The following is a 17,731-nucleotide window of genomic DNA, read 5'->3' on the forward strand; positions in this document are numbered from 1 at the left end:
ACGTCATATAAATTAAAAAGCAAATCTAACTTTTCACCCCTTACTACTGTAGCTGTGAGAAGAGAGTTCAGTTCAGAGATTCCAGTTGAATTTTAACTCTTAATTTAAGTAAAGTTGCAACTGGAACACAGAGTGCACATCGTAGAGGAAGAGAAGGAAAGAATGTGGCTTCACCAATGATAACTGCGGTGCCATTCAAAGAGAAATGCAGCTTCCTTGCTCTGTGTGCACTTTGTACAGATTTACTCTAGTGGCAGGTATATGTTCTTACATGAAAGACAGAGAAAAATGAAGGGGCGGGGGGAGAAGGGTGGAAGTGGACTTTATAATATCTTTCCTGATGCTTGGAACTGAAAACTAATATACATTTCTGACAGAGTGGATATAAGAGGCCTATAATGCTTTAAATGCTTTTTCATACTTTAATGAGAGTTAATTTTTTTTCTTTTAGGTAATTATTTCCCACACTGTGGTCCAGAAAATAATGGTAAGTGGTCTAGAGCCAATCTGTGGAATTAACACTGTGTTTACAATACTGATTCTGTCCCAAAAAGTAAAGAGATGTGGAGGGGAGCAAGAATGACCGTGTTTCACTGCGAAAATGTGCAAACCAGACACCAGATATCTTTTTTTTTTTTTTCCTTAAGACTAATTGGATTTTCTGAAAGTCTGGCTCTCTGGAAGCCTGTTACATTCCCTGCACATTATGGATAAGAATTTCTGCAACCCATCCCTGAATGTGAAAGAGCGTGTTCATTTGCTACCCTTAATCCCATCGAATATTCAGCACCAACACCATTGAGAAACACTCATTTCCCAGGCTGCTACAAGCCCTGAGGCTGAAGCTGTTTCCTGTAGCCTACCAAAAAATATCCTTATGCTCCATTCCCTGAAGATGCTCCCAGGTTTCATCTTACCTAGCCAGGCTGTGCAGGGGAACAGAATAGGCTCTGGCTGTAGCCCAAGTGCCTGGGGCAAGAGGCTGCTGGGGGTGGCAAACACAGGGTTCACTTATGCCTGAGCCTTGGAAAGCCAGGCTGTGGCTAGGAGAGGGCTCAGGATGAGCAGGGCAGAGTCTGTGCTGGCACATGGGAACCCTCTCAGCAGAAGCAAACACTACACCCCGCTCTCCCAAAAAGAGAGGACGTGGTCTCTCCCCACATCCAGCCCCAGGTTAGTGTAATTCAACCCTATTTATTCTGCTGAGAAGCTGGTTTGCCCCTTAGCTCACTACAAATGAAAGGCAACTGATAGGGATAGCTTATCTTCTAGATCTCCTATTTCTGCTTCTTTGTTTTGCTAAAGTTTAAACTGTGTTCAAAGAAGGGCATTTGGCATGCTTAAGTGACATCCTCAGAGTAGAAAGATTCCATTTGAAAACGTCTGAGACTTACAGAAAGACAGCAAAGTAGTTCTTCAGTAAATACTTTCAAGACAAATACAGACTGGGGTACTGATCCTGTGAAAGCAATTTTTATTTGGAGTTATTGAAACAGCTGCTTTCCGCATGAGATTAAAAGCTCCAGTCAAACATCTCAAAGTAATTTCTTATCTCTGCTTCTAAGAACTGTATTTGCTACAAGTGATGTCAGATGAACCTAGCAAGATGCAGTCAGCAAGAACTGGGGTGTGCCTCTGTGTATGTTGTGGAGAGATTTTTTTGTTAAGGATCATTTAATGGGAGTTTTTTATATTGGCAGTCAAGTATTAAAGAAAAAAAAAAAAAGAGAGAGAGAGAGAAGGAGAGAGACATGTACTTCCAAAATGGTAGAAATTAAAGTTTGCTCAGCATGAACTAACAGTTTGGTAAAACTGGTTCTATGCATGCTTCCAGCAACAATGCTGCATTAAGTAATACCTGTCTTAAGTAAGGTCAGGAGTATGAATAGCTACATAAAAGAGTAGTAGAGTGAACTGTTAAAAATCCAGTCCCTGCAATCATCAGAAATATAGATCTGCTCTTTCCACATAAAAGAAAACTATAACAATATGGAATACCATTCCAGCATTTTTTGATTGTTTCTATTTGAAGTCATAATATGGGAAGAGACATTGCACAGAATCACAGAACATGCCGAGCTGGAAGGGACCCACAAGGATCACCAAGTCCAACCCTTAGCCCTGCACAGGACTATCCTCAAGAGTCACACCACGTGCCCGAGAGTATCATATTTTTGGCAGCAAAAGAAAAAAAATGTTCTTTTTTAAAATGGTTATATTTGTTTTGGTGCTAAGAGATTATACTGGCAGTAAGAGATGTGGTCATCCTTGCACCCATTCAGTTGTGGAGACTATTTGACATAAACACAAAGGATAGAAAGTTCTGGGATGAATATATAGTTCCATCTTCAGACCTATGTTGAAATTCAAAAAAAATCAGGCATATGTAGACATATATAAACTGAAACAACAGACTATATGAAAACATTGCCTGCAAACCACCTGTTCTACTTTTCCAATACAGAAACATGGTTACATTTTCATGATGACTGTTTGGAAAAACTACATAACACAGTGTTTGTCATTACACATTTTTCATGTTTGTTTTATCACTTAGTAAACAAAAGAAAGTGTTATTACTACCAGTGAACGTGCAAATGAGAATCTACCTTGTAAGACTGGTTGAGAAAGTGTAATTTTATCTACTTTTTTCGGATATTACAAGGGACATGTGGCAATTACACAGGAAAAAAAATACAGAAGTGTGGTATATCTGTCAGACACAGAGAAGACAGTAACAGCCCAAATGACTGAATACTTATGATGAGTTCCAAAACACAGCTAAACACTCTGATAGCTTTTTACCAGCTTTGGAACAGACACATGAACAGCATTTTAAGACATCTTTTTTCTGTGTGCCTGACCAACAGACTGTGAATTCAAGAGAACCTTTTCCAGTTAATTCAGTGAGCTTTTGATGAGGCCCCCAGGTAAATTTGCTGTGTCAGTATATTCAAATCACTCAGCATCACATCTTACAACAGTATCAGATATTTCAGAGGGCTGTTTGTAACTGAATTCAGGAGCATGATAACTGAATTACTCATTTAAGATTAAGTGGTTGTCCATCTCCTTGGACAATCTTTACTTAATACTCGGAGCTATACTCGGAACAGTGGCACTTTTGTGCCTTTGAGTATTTAGGCAAATAAATTTTTAACTTCGTTACACTAACTGGAAAAATAGTAAGAACATATAAGCTCACTTAAAAAAGAAATGAAGATTGACAAACTTGTGGCATATACAAACACATAGAACTATCAAATGCTACCTATCTCAAGTTTATTCTCTAGTTCTGATCTGTCAGTGAAAGTACATTACCTACCTTACCGATATGAATAACTAGAAAAAAAAGTCATATTTAATTATTCCTCCAAACCTTGAATGTATTATTCAATTTACAGCCAAAATAAAGCACAAAGCTATTCCATAAATAAATAAATAAAATAATTTAGCAAACAAGAAATTATATCAAAGATTGCTCTCAATAACAAAAAATGAAATTGTACTTAGTTATTTTGAACAATTGAGCACAGTTCATAAAATCTGAGCATCATCTGGGTGGTGTAAAAACTTTTTGATTAATTAAATTGAAATGAATCTGACATTAAGTAACATATGGATGCACGATAACCTGCATTTTGATCAGTTGCAGAGTGATGGAAAGGTTAACAGTAGGATTAATTCCAGACAGGACATCTGGGCAATATGTTTGAATCTTTAGGTTTGTGTCTAGAACTTGCACGGATTTCATATGGTTCATTAACTACACCCACAACAACGTACTCATTTAGAAAACTGCATCACAGTTCACACAAGACTTCAACACCAAATTGTTAGAGACAATTCATTCCACATAGTAACCAAATGATATTCAGATAACTACAGTGGGAAATATCAAGTATACCAAGGAAGCAGCCCATGAAGAATAATTTCTGTAGAATGTGGGTGTTTTTGCAGGTAAAATGCAAAGAACTCTTGGGAATACTACAATGAAGTAAAGATCAACATAACAAGATCAAAATAATTTTGTCTTGCTACACATAAAAAGACCCAGCATTGACACAGTTCAGTGTTTTTTCTGAGCTGTGTTTTCTACTTCCTATAACATCTCATTGACATCAGCAAAAATGAGCCACCACACTGGATGTTAAGCACAACTCAATGTTGAGCTGAAACTCTTCTGATTAGCCTCTAATAACAGACAACTATTTAAAGAAAGATGCATGACTGCTGTCCCCTCCAGCCATAAGCAAGATTCATTACAGGTGGACAGATTACTTTAAGAGGAGAGGAAGCCTTAGCAGGGAAGAAGTTCTACAGTAATACAAGTGGCTCATTGGCTTAAGGCTTACAGGTGTTTCCCTCTGCAAGAACCACAGGACTTTTCAACTGCCTTATTTCATAATTTTACATGGCATGAACAATCCTACCTTACCCTCCTAAGAGTCATGCCTCCACGAAGCAACTGCATTTGGATGGCAGTCAATAAACTAAACTTCAAGCTGCAGATTCAAACTGAGATCTTTCTTAAAATGCAATTTTCACTGAAATTACTGCAAGTTTTTTTCCTGAAAAATTCCATCAGGATGTAACTAATTTGAACATTTTTACAGAACAGTCTTAAATGAGTGCATTATTACATTGACAGACCTGTTTGGAAAGCTAAATTCTTTTATTTGTATAGTATTATATTTGTGTTCATTTGTTTTGCGATTTTGTTTAAACTTCAGTATTTGATCTAAGGATGTAATCTCTTCCTCAGTAATTTTTGGTAATAGAATGATAGTTCAAATTAAAGCAGCTGAAATATTCTACTTAAAATAATTACCAAATTTTATTAACAGTATATTTTCAGTGATTTCTGTATTTTTCCATTAAGTTAATTCAACCACACTGACTAGAAGGTTATTTCTTTTTCTTCCTACTGAGTCACATAAAACTCCTTTGAAATAGCATGAGGAGAATAATTAATAAATGTTAATAATGGAATGAATTGTCCTGGGAAAAGGTCGTTATGGCACATTGTTACCCACTGCATCCTGTCTCTCCACTGTCTTGTTACTTTCATTCCTTACCTCTTTGTTGGCTCTGTCTGCTTGAACTAATGTTCCATTCAAACACGGCTCTACATAGTGGAGTTCTTCATTATACTAGAGAGAGAAATACAAAATACGATGAAAAATTTAATTAAAAGCTTGGAAGATACAATTTAATTCAACGATTTAGAACCGCAGTGAAACACTCACAGAAATCAAGAACAAAAGGATTTTGTTCATTTAAAAAAACTGGCTGTGTTTTTTTTTCCTTTTACATGATTCTTAATTCTTCAGAGGTTTATACTCCTAAAGGAATATTTAATTGAATGGATGCCAACACTCAGTTGGAGTTAAGGGTACTATATACAGTAGCTGGCAAAAATATCCTCCAAGTTGAAATCTGCATAATATTAAGAGGTCATGTTTGATACAGCACAATCAAAACTCCCAATTCTTTGCTACATACAAAAAAAGTCCTAAAAAATATTTGTGGCACTGGCTAACATTCTGGAAGGTTAATACTGGAACAACTACACCGAAAAAACCTGTAAGCTTGAATCAATCCTGGAAATGTTTGACAATTGTCAGAATTTCAGTCAAGCAGAGGGGTTTATTATGCACTAAGTCAGGAAGATGTGACAGACCTTGAAGGAATTATGTGGTTATCTTGCAAGGTCTAAGTAAGTTAGATTGCCCAGTCCTACTTTCAGAAGCATCTTAAGCATCAAAAAAATGAAGGCTCATCTGCAGTCAATAGACCTTGCAGACTCACAGATGCCTGACTGATATTTCGACTTGATCGTTTAAATCTTTAAAACCTTTGAACACAGGTCAAATTATTAAAGCAGTACCTTCAAAGAGTCTACATATAGTTGTCTAGATAGGGCCTTAACTTAATTCCTCCTCCCATTAATTTAATCCACTTTAGAAGTTATCACAGATCAAACTGGCTTTGCGTCCAGGCTTTAAGCAGCTTCACTCTTTCACAAGGCATTGAGTCAGAACATCCACAGTAAACAAAAAAAGACAATGCATTCAGTCAAGTAAAAAATAATCAGGGAAAATATTTCATTAGATTATGTTTCATTAGAATCTATTTTTTTAGATTAATACATGCATTTTCTCCCTTCTTACTCCACCTCAGTGGGAATAAAAAAGCCTTGCAATGAACAACTCGTCACAGATGCCGCTTAGACAGGGCTCTCTGTCACTGCAAGTTCTCACTGTCTCTGCCTGTAGCTCCAAGTTTATTCTACTCTATTCCATTTTACATCACTCTTTTCTCTACACCATAAACCCCTGCAACCTGAGCCACCTTAGACACCTGTCATCACCATTCATTTTAACTGTGCACTACTCACCACGCTCATCATTACATAATTACTCTTGCACAGGGAAGAGTATTTAATTAGAACTGCATGAAGTTATTCTTGAGGCACTGTGCCAGACTCAATCCTCAGTTATAAGGAAATATAAACCCAGACTAACCTATTATTGCTGGATATACAGATGATTTACAACAGCATCAACAGAGTAACTGGTTGTAGAGAAACAAGGAAAAGTGTTTGAAAGATATTTACACAATTTTTGCAGTGGATTTGCATGCTTCCTTAATTATTTTATTCCCATCAATGTTATTTCAATATATGAGAGTGTGTGGACATATCAATTGTTCCAAAGGTAATGCAAAAGGTAAGGCAAAGGCTTCTAGAACACTTTAGAGTCACTGAGAGTATCCCACGTGCATCTCAGTCTCATAACAGTTTATTGATCTGATAAATGATGTACTTTCCCCTGTAGTTTCTCCCTTCAGACTGCCTTCCAATCTATCTCCTGAGAGTCTTTGCAAAATAATAGTGCCAAATCTACACAGCATCTCTTATTATAGTCCAAAGGCAAGACTATATTCCAATCTATTGTAAAAAAAGTACTGAAAATCTGTAACAGGCTCTGGTACACCAGCCTCTTCTCCCAAGCCTTTTCCTGTCCTCACACAGGTTTTTCTCAGCATGTTCTTTAATGAAGACATTTTCCAGTTAAGCCTGTTCTTAGCTTGATTTCTGTAGCTGTCATTACACATCTCTTTATACGACCCCAAGCACAGTGTCTGTAGTTGGCCAACACACAGTAAAATGCTGAAGTCTGCCTTTCTCTCAGTCAGTGTCTCAGTTTCAAACACCTGCACGAAAGCAAACTCAGGATTTCCTAATGCTGTAGTACCACCACATTTTTTTACAGGCCCATCACCACCAGCAAACAGATGAAACAACTTCCTACTCTATCAGACCTTGCATCTAAGTGGCTTAATTTCTGTCCACTACATTTCTATGAGATTTATTTTAACTACTATTTTGAGTAACTCATATCATCAGGCTATTCCCACAGACATGTAGCTTATATGGCTGCCAGCTGCATCACATCCCAGAGAGACTCCCTGTAGTTCCCAACTATGCCTTTAGTGTTACTCAGTTGTGCAGGATAAAGGATGCTCAAGCTTTCACAGAGGACATGCTTTAAGTGTCCTCACAGCCCTACTTTACAGAAGCAACCTACTTCAAAAAAAGGATAAATAAAAATGTTTATTCTCACAGAGACAGCACAAGTGAGATACATATACGGTTCTAGCACACTTGCAGAAGTAGTATACATTTTCCTTAGCTTTTTCCATATTTATCCTTTGTCATATTTAAACTGTCTGGAGCAAGGTCCACAGAAATAAATTAAATGCACATTTTGTTGTGCAACAATACACAGGTAAAAGGTTTCCCGCTATATTAAGCATACTCAGATATCCAATACAGCCCAACCTAAGGTCTAACAGTGAAGCCAAACCAGAAAAGGAATCAAAGGAATTCATATTTCCATTAGTGTTTCCTTGGGCTACGAGTGGCACACAAGCACAGCCCACTCCTAGGAGGGATCGTACAGAGGTTCCCTTGGGCTGCTGTTCCCTTTTCCAGGCTGTTCACACATTACCTGTACAGAATCTCACTATTCAAGGAGGCTAAAAAGTAAATTTATCCATAGTCCACCCTGAAGGACTAAAAAATAGAGACTATGCTGAAACCACTTATGATGGAAAATGCTACATATTAAAGCAGGGAACTATATTACTGTGCTTTGAATTAACAAATACTTTTATTCTAATCAATTCTGCTAAAGTGGTGTGGCTAAAGCAGTAAAATTAACATTCTTGGCTCAGTTAATATTTTGCTAATTTAATGGGGAGTTTGCATTTTTATAAAAGCATTTTAAAAACTACAGCATTTTGCAAAATTAATACTTCTTTTATGATAATATTGTTGGTTTAATACTTGACTTGGAATTACACTTCAAAGCAAATTGGAAAAATATGCCTTTTCTCTAGTTGTTGCAGGCATCTCTGTTCATGCACCAAAGAACTGACCTCAAATTTTAACACAGGCAGCACAAAATCGCTCTTGTGTTTCAATAATTTTTTGCAGTTCAATCATCTAGTCCATCAATTTCAGATGGATTTTGTAACAACCTACCCAGGAAAGCTAAAATTATTTTAACATCATCCTTTTATATTTATTCTCTGAAAAGATGTGCACTGAATTCTGCTCTCTGCTATACCTACATTTATATATGTATACATATATACACAGATGCATACAAATATTTCCTCCAATAGTCACTCCATAATAAAGCCACCCTGAAAGTCACAGTCATTCAGGCTCAAAACTTTTGCTTCATCTAATAAGTACATTGTTTGTCCAGATTTCCTACAATAATAACACTCTTATTCCACCTCAGAGTTCGGTCTGGGAAGAGAAGGAGGTACTTGGCTGTTTGTCTGAGACTTCCAGATGTCCAGGCAGTCCCCACAGAGCAACAATTTGGACAGGCCTTTCAGAGCAATCAGTCTGAGCTGCGTGCTGTGTGAAGAGCAAGGCTTCACCATCTGGGCACAGAGGATGTGTTTTTGCACACACTGCACAGCTGGCCAGTTCTAGATACAGAGACTTGCTGTACGAGCACAGATCTTACATTACAAAGGGTATTTCTTCTATGGACATATGTGTATGTTACCTTCAAATGAAACTGCTGTCACATCACCAGGCTGTGTCGAAATCACAAAGAGTAAGATATAATCTCACTCAAACATCTGTCTACAGATAAAAGCTGTATGGAATTTTCAGTGCTTTCACACCAAGCAGCCTCTTGTGTGGGCTTTGTTGTCTCGTGTTTTGATCACTGAAACATCTTCGGTCTTGACAGAATTCATTTGCCCTGCTGGCACTTGGTCAAAGCAATGCTTCAGAAGTAATTTTTGCTGTTAATGTAGGTCACAGTGACTCTGGCTTTACTGTGTACCCTTGCTATGTGTTTAACACAGCACATCTTGAAAGAAGTTCGTGATTCAGACTCAGTCTACCTGTGCCCTTCCTCATTAAAAGGTCCACTCCATTCTCCACAGCGCAGGTCTCTGTTGCTAATTAGTTACATATTCAAGCAAACAAATTTTGTGGTTTCTTTACATTACTGTTAATTTTTTTTGCCTTGTGAGACAGCAAAGCATGAAGTTTGTTATGCACGAGTCTGGGAGGTTTAGGTTAGATATCAGGAAAAAGTTTTTCACCAGAGAGTGGTTTGGCACTGGAACAGGCTCCCCATGGAAGTGGTTACAACACCAAGCCTGACAGAGTTCAAGGAGCATTTGGACAACACAGTTAAGCACAAGGTGTGATTCTTGGGGTGCCCTTTGCAGGCCCAGGAGTTGGACTCAATGACTCTTCCAACTCAACATATTCTAAGAATTTTTTGACTTAGTCCAAAATGACTCCCTACAAACTTTTCCCACGGGAGAACTCCAAGGCAACAGGACAGCACTTCACCTCCTCACTGTCACTCTTCCTTGTTCCCCCGGCATGTGGTACCTCTTTCAATGCAGTGAATAATTTCAGGTCCGTATTTGCACAATCACTAAAGCATCAACGTCCTAATGAAATTAAACAACTGAGCTGGTAAGCATAAAAACAATTCTCAGCCACTATTTCTAACTATTCGAACAAACAAACACACATCCATCCTAAAAGAGGTTATAGAGGAGAGAACCTACAGAGGAAAAAAATTACCTCAGACAAATGCTGTAACTACCACAGTAATTACATTTCTTCCTAAATACTCAGAATTTCTGATACTAGCAAAGCACTGCAAGAGAGGGCTGGAGCCAAAGCCTTTGTGGGAGAGAGCCATGAACTGCCCTGTGCCCATCACAGCCAGTTCCAATCAGCACCAACTCTGGCTGGAGCAACCTCTGAGGTGCCCAAAGGGCAGCAGCACCAGCAGGCTGGGGGGGCTGTGGTGCCTTTGCACAGGCAGCACATGGAAGGAGTTGTTAGGGGTCAGAAACATTTGGAAAGACAGCTGGAAAAGCGCCATGGTGAAAGGGGTGTGCTGCTGGACACCGTGGGCTAAGGGTGACCCACACCGGGGTGGGGGCACCACTGAGGGACCACTGCCATGGGCGACCCAATGAAGAGAAAAATGAAGAGCAGAGACAGCAGAAACAACGAGCAGTGAGGAGGGACAGAGAGAAACTGCTGAGTCCAGAACTGCTGATGGAAACCAACACAGGACCAGCTGCCTCAGGTGCTCCTGAACCTCAGCCAGGAGAAGGGAGGGATTGAAACGGCAACAAAAGTGCTGGGACCAGGGCACAGAGTGGGGTGTTGGACAGGAGACAGCCTGGGAAACAGGGAGGAAAGGCTCAGTTTGCCGTTTCTTTCCTCTTCTCAACGCCCAAATCAGAGATCAGAAGTTTGTGTCACTGGCAATAACTGACGTTAAAATTCTGTGACTCCATGCTGTTTTACACACAGCTCAGTTCACTTTCAATTAAACTTTAAATTGGAAAAAATGGCAATTAGTTTTTTCACACTTGCTTTTTAAAAACTATTTACACAGTATTTCTGCTGTACTACGTAGGCAAAATCATTAGTTTGGATTCAAGCTACGTATGTAAGAAACTTCACTTAAGAAACACATTTCTTTTTTCTTCCTACATCCTTCACAGTAACTATCACAACTGCTGATAAACACAGAGATTATACACCAAAAAATGGCTGGTCAGGCATCTTAATAATTACTTAGTTGAAACATGCTTTCAACTTGCAGAAGTTATTTAGATTACAGTTAATCACAATTTTTTGAAGGACAGTAAACCTTTTTTTGATACAGTATGTAATTATGTCTTTATACTACATGAGTTTCTGCTAATTATGCAATTATCATGAAAGGAGATTAATACAAAAGATATTCTGAACTGCTCGCTATCTGTTAAAAACACAGTATATGCACATATCCATAGTTCATTCTCCATAGAATCTTGATTTGCACCAGTGTCACTGGGGTCATTTATTTCACAAAGGGCACTTCCCTTTTAGCAAAAAAAAAGGCCAAAATCCTCCCTACATTCAAGAAGTCGAAGACATTTTTAGGATTTATGCATTTGATAAAACCATTTACCTATAAAGTATTAGCAAAAAAATATCAGCAAAGGAAAATTTATAAAACCACCAATTCCTCCTCCCCTCCAAATCTAGTTCTGATGTCAGTTTTGGACTTGTTAAAGCCATCCTTACCCACACGATTAACCCCATTACTCTTTAAATTTAGTAAAAGCAACCCCTTGTCATAGATTTAAAACATGTACCATGGAAAACTAACTACTGATGATCTGATTTCTCACTGTTAGTAATCACCAGCAACTCCTCTGCACAGCTTACACATACCTACATTTCAGATTCCCACTGAGGAAAACATGAGCACCGAGCAGCTATGCTGGCATTTTTTCATGCCATAAGGGCTTCAGCAAAAGCTGGACCTGAATCTATTAATTCTCACATATTAATCACTTTGCAATTTGCACTGTATTGCAGTAGCTGAGGGGGAGACAGGTGGAAGGCAAGGGGAACACAGAAACACCCTGAACTTAAAAATTAAGGTAATACAGGAAGTTCAAGCAAACTAAAAAAAAAACCACATATTACAAGCCCCAAAATTAAGACAATGTGTTTAAGGAGTTTCAAATTGCAAGTCATGGGCGAACAGTCTGAAATCTCTGTCACCTGAAGAATCTTGCACTGGAAAAACACAGTGTCTGTCCAGTGGGTTCAGATGTCACGTTATCCATCACCTGTCTGCAGCATTTTTCAGTGGGCTTTTGTGATGTAAAACATGACAGATGGCAAGAAGTGATGGAAGAAAAAAAAAAAAAAGAAATCTTGAGACACTCACAGCAATTATATTGAAGAAGTCATCATCTCCAAGGGTATCCAAAATTGATGAAACTGTCTGTTTTGCAATAGTCAAGCGAAGCCCTTTCATACTGCCACTGACATCCACTAAAATTACCACATCTTTTGGAGAAGTTGCTGCCTGGATGTACCTGAGACACAAGACAGAACAACTCCTTTTAGATACGAACTTTTTATCCTTTCAAATTTCTTAAACACCTGTAGTCATTGCCTACCATTTTCTGTTTCTGCAGTCAAATGCAATGACTCCATTCTCATCAGGTTCCCATTTAATTCCTGTTTAAAAAAGAGAGAATAAAAGATGAAATTACATTTTCACAGTACCTGTTCAAAATGTATCTTTGGTATTGGGGCTAAGTAGGGGTTAATGGAGTTTCATACTTTAATCTAACAGGCAGAGCCATTATAACATAGGAAATAGTAGGGAAAAATAAAATTAATAAAATAAGACCATCAGAAATCTTTTTTTCCTCACTCCTTTTTAGCCTACTGTGAGGTGAAAACCTCTGAAGGCCTACTATGTTCATTGTACTACTTTCACAGAAGTGTTTTCACACTTGGCCTTTGGTGCTGGCAAGCTTTATCATGTGCTTGCCAAGGCCCTTCCAGACCTTGAGCACTTCCTACCCATGGCTGATCTCAACAGCTCCTGTTACACCAACTGCTCCTCTCACAGGTCATACTCCTGATGTTTTGCTCACATCACTGTGAAGGGGTAATAAATATCTCCTGGTTGTGGGTCAAAAGAAATACGATAAAAACATTTCCAAGGGAAAAAAAATTGACAGGGCAATTCTTCCTCTTTTTTTATTTTACACTCATTTTCGAGCACAAAACAAGAAACAGCCTCTAAAACAAAGACTAATATTTCTCCTACCCTGAAATATCATGGAGCTTGGGAACTGAAATACAATGTAAAACTAACACAGATGTAGCAGCCATTACTTTCAGGCACTTGCAGACATACAGGCTCAGAGTAAACTTGTTTAAATCAAGACTTAAAAAAACATGGGTTGCTAAACCACATCAGCTAAAGGAACAGTCCCCATTTTGGCCTGATCCAAAGTCACAGAAGCTGAGAACCAGTGTATTTGACTTTTTAGTTTATTATAATGTGGTAAATTTGGCATGGGATTAAACATAAAACTTAATAGGTGAAAATACACGTTTTAACCTATTTCAATAGAAATAATACAAGTGATGTAATTTCATTTTATTACAGTTTGTGAGAAAATAAACTTTAAAGCAAATTTTTGAAAACTTTAAATGTAAGTATGTCAGGTTAAGTGGAAGCCTAGAAGCTGAACAACAAATTATAATGAATTCTAACTGTATGCATTGATAGAGCACATTATTTAAATTCACTCCTATATGAAGAGTCTAATCCTTTTGCCCTCCTTCTTCACAGTCTGTTTATAAGATATTTTTCATGTGTGTGTATATGCCTACCTGAATAGGAATATTTATGAGTACATGAGTTATCATGAGGGCTTCACCCCCAAAATGAAAACTGGTTGAAAAACTTCAGAAGGTTGAAAATGATGATTAGAAATCTCTCTCTCTGAAAACTAGATAAAGTAAAACCAAACCTGCAAATATCTGTTGAAGTCAGGATTTGTGACAATACTCAGTGGAAATTTTCAACCATAGCATTCTTTATTGTATTTTAAGTAAGAACTTCTGTACTTCTTACCTGGGTATTGCCTGAAAAATCCTTTTGCACTTCCAAAGTACTGCCAGATGAGAGAAGGGTCACGATCAAAATTGTCAACAAACACCTTATTTAAAGATTCTGACCAATAAACTCCATTTACAATGGCCGGGTCTGGAAACAAACAACAGACAAACAACACACACACAAAGAAAAATTATTTTATCTAAGTAGAATCCCTTGAACTCTATCATCTTCAGCTCATTCAATACCCAAAAATGTATTGACAGTAAACTATTGTAGAATATTTTTATTTTCTTTGGTCAAATAAATGATTCAAAATAAATTATTTGCTCAAATAACAGAAGTATGACTAAAACAGAGCAGAGACATCAGGTACATTTTTTAGATAAGTTAAAATTGCTCGTTAGACCATCTATCTTGAACTGTATCACTTGTCCTGAAGAACATAAATAAGTCAATCTAACAACAGATTATTTACTCAATTTACCTTCCCTAAATGTATGGAATGTCTCATGGACACACTTTATATTTTTTTAACCTTCAACTTGGTAAGATCATTCTCATTAAATCTGAAAGTTTCTATGTTGGAACAGAAAGTGAAATACCTTTTATTTCACACTTGAATTATGATATATGTACAAAAACAAAATCTCATGACAAATAACACTAATATTATTAGGAAAACACTGAACCCACATTTCACAACATTTACCCAATTATCTTTTATTCCCATTAAAAGTAAACCACAAAGTAAATCCTTGATTTTGAAACTGTTCTGTTTAAAACATCCCCATCTATCAACCCCTAAAAGCACAGGCAGCCCAAGCCCATTTTAAAGCTGCAGATTTGGTTCGACAGTGGGAAATGAGAAATCAATGAACATGTCTGAAAAACTTACTGAATTTCAAACCATGAATTTTGAAAGGTGAGAAACAATTAGGATACACCATATTCCCAAATCAATCTGTATGTGAAGTCAGCAGAATAGAAAGGAAAAAACTGAACTGAAATTACAGCGGCATTATTTAATTTGCAAAAGTGTGCATACATGAATACACAGTAACATTTGCTCAAGCATTTGAAATAAAGCATCCATTAGCTTGCAAAATAATGTTGCTGGACTGATTTCTGAAGACTACTTGGAATGCTATTTTAATGGAGTGGAAAAAAGGTGAATTGTTATCTTCCCTGGCATTCATCAAGAAAAACAGAAGAAAAAGGGAAATCTCAGCTACACAAGTTTGCATGTTGCTTTCACCTAAATATTTAGGTTTATATAGACGGAATGTGAAAAAGCAAGGTCAACAAAACAGCTGTTATTTTTAAAAACTGTCAAGTATAGTTACTTCTTTCTCTAGAGGATGAAATATACACTTAAAATCTATCCAACCAGACACATATCAAACAAACCAATGTCCTAGTCCAAGGGTGCTCCTTCAGCTTAGTCTAGCTGGCAACATCCATTGTCCAGTTGTTTCCCAGTCTGCAGTTACCCCAGTAACAAGCTGTGACCAAGACATCACAAATTAACTGCCAAGACTGGGATCTATCATCAGTTTATAAAAATATGTTCCTGTTTCAGCACTCCAAAATGTCAATCCATTATCTGGCATTTGGACATTACCTGAGGGGTGAAGCCCTGAAATGAGAATCCTCTCCTCAGTCCACTGGAACTTCCCAGTTCTGGTTCAAACACTGATATTCTTATTCTGCTTCTATTCACAAGTTCTAGTGGAGTATGTAAATCACTAAAAGTTGCTGTGGCATTACTGACTCAGCATTACAATACTGAGATAAGGTGGTAAGTTTAATCCATCTTTGAAAAGAGCAACAAAGTTTGAAGGATCAGGTTTTTTGTTTGTTCTGTTTTTCTAGTCCTGCTAGAAAAATCTGCTTAGAGTTAAAAAGAAGGAACCATTTCTCAAGCCTCCAGAGGGCTACAAGATCTTCACATGCCCTTCAGCCTGGAGGATCAGTGAAAAGCCAAACAAATCAAACAGAATAATTTTATCCTAATTTATATTTTAAATAAACTGCAGTGGTTCTTAGCAACTTACATTTGGACCTCATTCCAAGACTGCACATTGTATCTTAGTGTTTTACTGTCCTATCAATTCCTCACATGTCTCTTAGGGCTAACTTTTAATGCCCTTTCCTAATGAACCTGTGCTATAGTGCCACTCGTGAGCAGAACTTTCACTTTGCCTTCCAACCCAATAATAATTTTCTTTGAATTCTATAAACACTCCAGCTCCATAAGGTCATGGAACAACTGTAGTCAGCCACCTCTTAAGCTCTAAACTGAATGTGAAGTCCTCCCAATGGCATTTGAAAAAATATATTGATGTATAAAAAATAGAAATATAAATCACTTTTAAAAATCACATTAAAATATCTATGGATATTTTGGATTACTTTTCTTGGCCCGTCTATGAAGAGCCACCTAACATGTTTATATATCTGTACTACAGATTAGAGAGCTCCATGCAAATAAAATCAGGAGGTTTTCCTTGAGTGTGACTGGTAGAGTCTATATTCTGCATCAAGTTAACAACACTAATCATCCAAATGCTGATCACTGTAAACATTAATCTAGTGATGCTGAAACTAACAGAATCTTTTTAACTGAAAGGAGCATAAAGGAGGGATTTTAAATAAAAGGGCACAACCAAAACATGACCTATGTTGACTGGGTTCCTTCAGAATGAAAGCTGGTGACAATTCACTGCCTTCCCACACCCTGCATGTCTGTTATTCTGGCTGTTCTTTTTATAATGTATCAAGTTACATTTTGTGCAACCATTTTTATAAAAAAAGCAAATATCGCCACAATCAGTTCCATCCTTAGAATACAAAGAAAAGGAAAGTAATGGGGAAAAAATGTACCTACAGCACCAAACAGCAGACCTGTGTGGAAATTGGACATCTTTACTGGCTCCTGAACCTTCAGGCTGAGGGATTAAAACTGAAGCACCTTGTTCTAAATCTGATAATGCTGTGATGTGGATGCATCTCTGGCCACATGCATCACCCCAAATACAACTGAGTTACTGACCATCTGTCCTCATAAAAATTTTACAGTCTCATCATCTAATAACCTGTATGTTAACCTTGTAGTTCTGGGCAATTTCCAATTTTAATAATTACACTAAATTGTTTAAATTGCTCCCAGTACTTCACTTAGAAACAGTATTCTTAAGTTTTTAAATTACTGCTGAACAACATTTGCACCCCAAGATACTTACATGTCAAAAGTAGTAAATTAATGCTTGTGAATATTCAGAAATTTGGGGAGGGAGAAAAAGAATAAAAGGTAAAGCTTAATATAAATACAAAATCATTAATGTGATGTTAGGGGCTCAAAGATAATAAATGTAAATAGCTTTCACCACAGTTCTTGAAATATAATTTCTGCTTTTGCTTCCTGGAGGCTAAAAGATAATTAAAATATTTCCTTTCCCTTGCCGTTTAGATGAGCTGGCTTGCAATTATATGGGATTTTGCTCTACCATTGTTTGTATAGATGTTACCTGTTTTTACTGATATTTAACACAAAACCAACCCCCAGGCAAATAGGTACAGTGACAGGGAACTGAAACGAAATTGCCAAAGGACAGCACAAATGCATGTAGCAATTAAGTTGCTGTCATAGATCCTGCTGACCTGAAGAGAGAGGTCTGAAGTCTCAAAAACAGCAACCATGGTGTGCAGTCTGAAAGATGTGCAAGAGCATG

At 37.5% G+C, this 17,731-nt stretch overlaps 1 protein-coding gene across 6 annotated transcripts in view; it reads right to left on the reverse strand.

The window, feature by feature from the left end:
* Window positions 1-17,731, reverse strand: part of CACNA2D3 (calcium voltage-gated channel auxiliary subunit alpha2delta 3) — a 405,672-nt gene that overhangs the window by 205,359 nt on the left and 182,582 nt on the right. For all 6 annotated transcript variants that reach the window (XR_010433489.1, XM_064667663.1, XM_064667662.1 and 3 more), the window contains 4 exons: window positions 14,016-14,147; window positions 12,538-12,598; window positions 12,303-12,453; window positions 5,079-5,153 (listed from right to left, as the gene is read on the reverse strand). Coding sequence is in view for 5 of the 6 variants with exons in the window: in XM_064667663.1 (XP_064523733.1) it covers window positions 5,079-5,153; window positions 12,303-12,453; window positions 12,538-12,598; window positions 14,016-14,147 (419 nt within the window). In the remaining variant the exon portion in view is untranslated. The remainder of the gene's footprint in view (window positions 1-5,078; window positions 5,154-12,302; window positions 12,454-12,537; window positions 12,599-14,015; window positions 14,148-17,731) is intronic.

The sequence above is a fragment of the Pseudopipra pipra genome, chromosome 11, assembly GCF_036250125.1.
Source record: "Pseudopipra pipra isolate bDixPip1 chromosome 11, bDixPip1.hap1, whole genome shotgun sequence".
Lineage (NCBI taxonomy): Eukaryota > Metazoa > Chordata > Aves > Passeriformes > Pipridae > Pseudopipra > Pseudopipra pipra.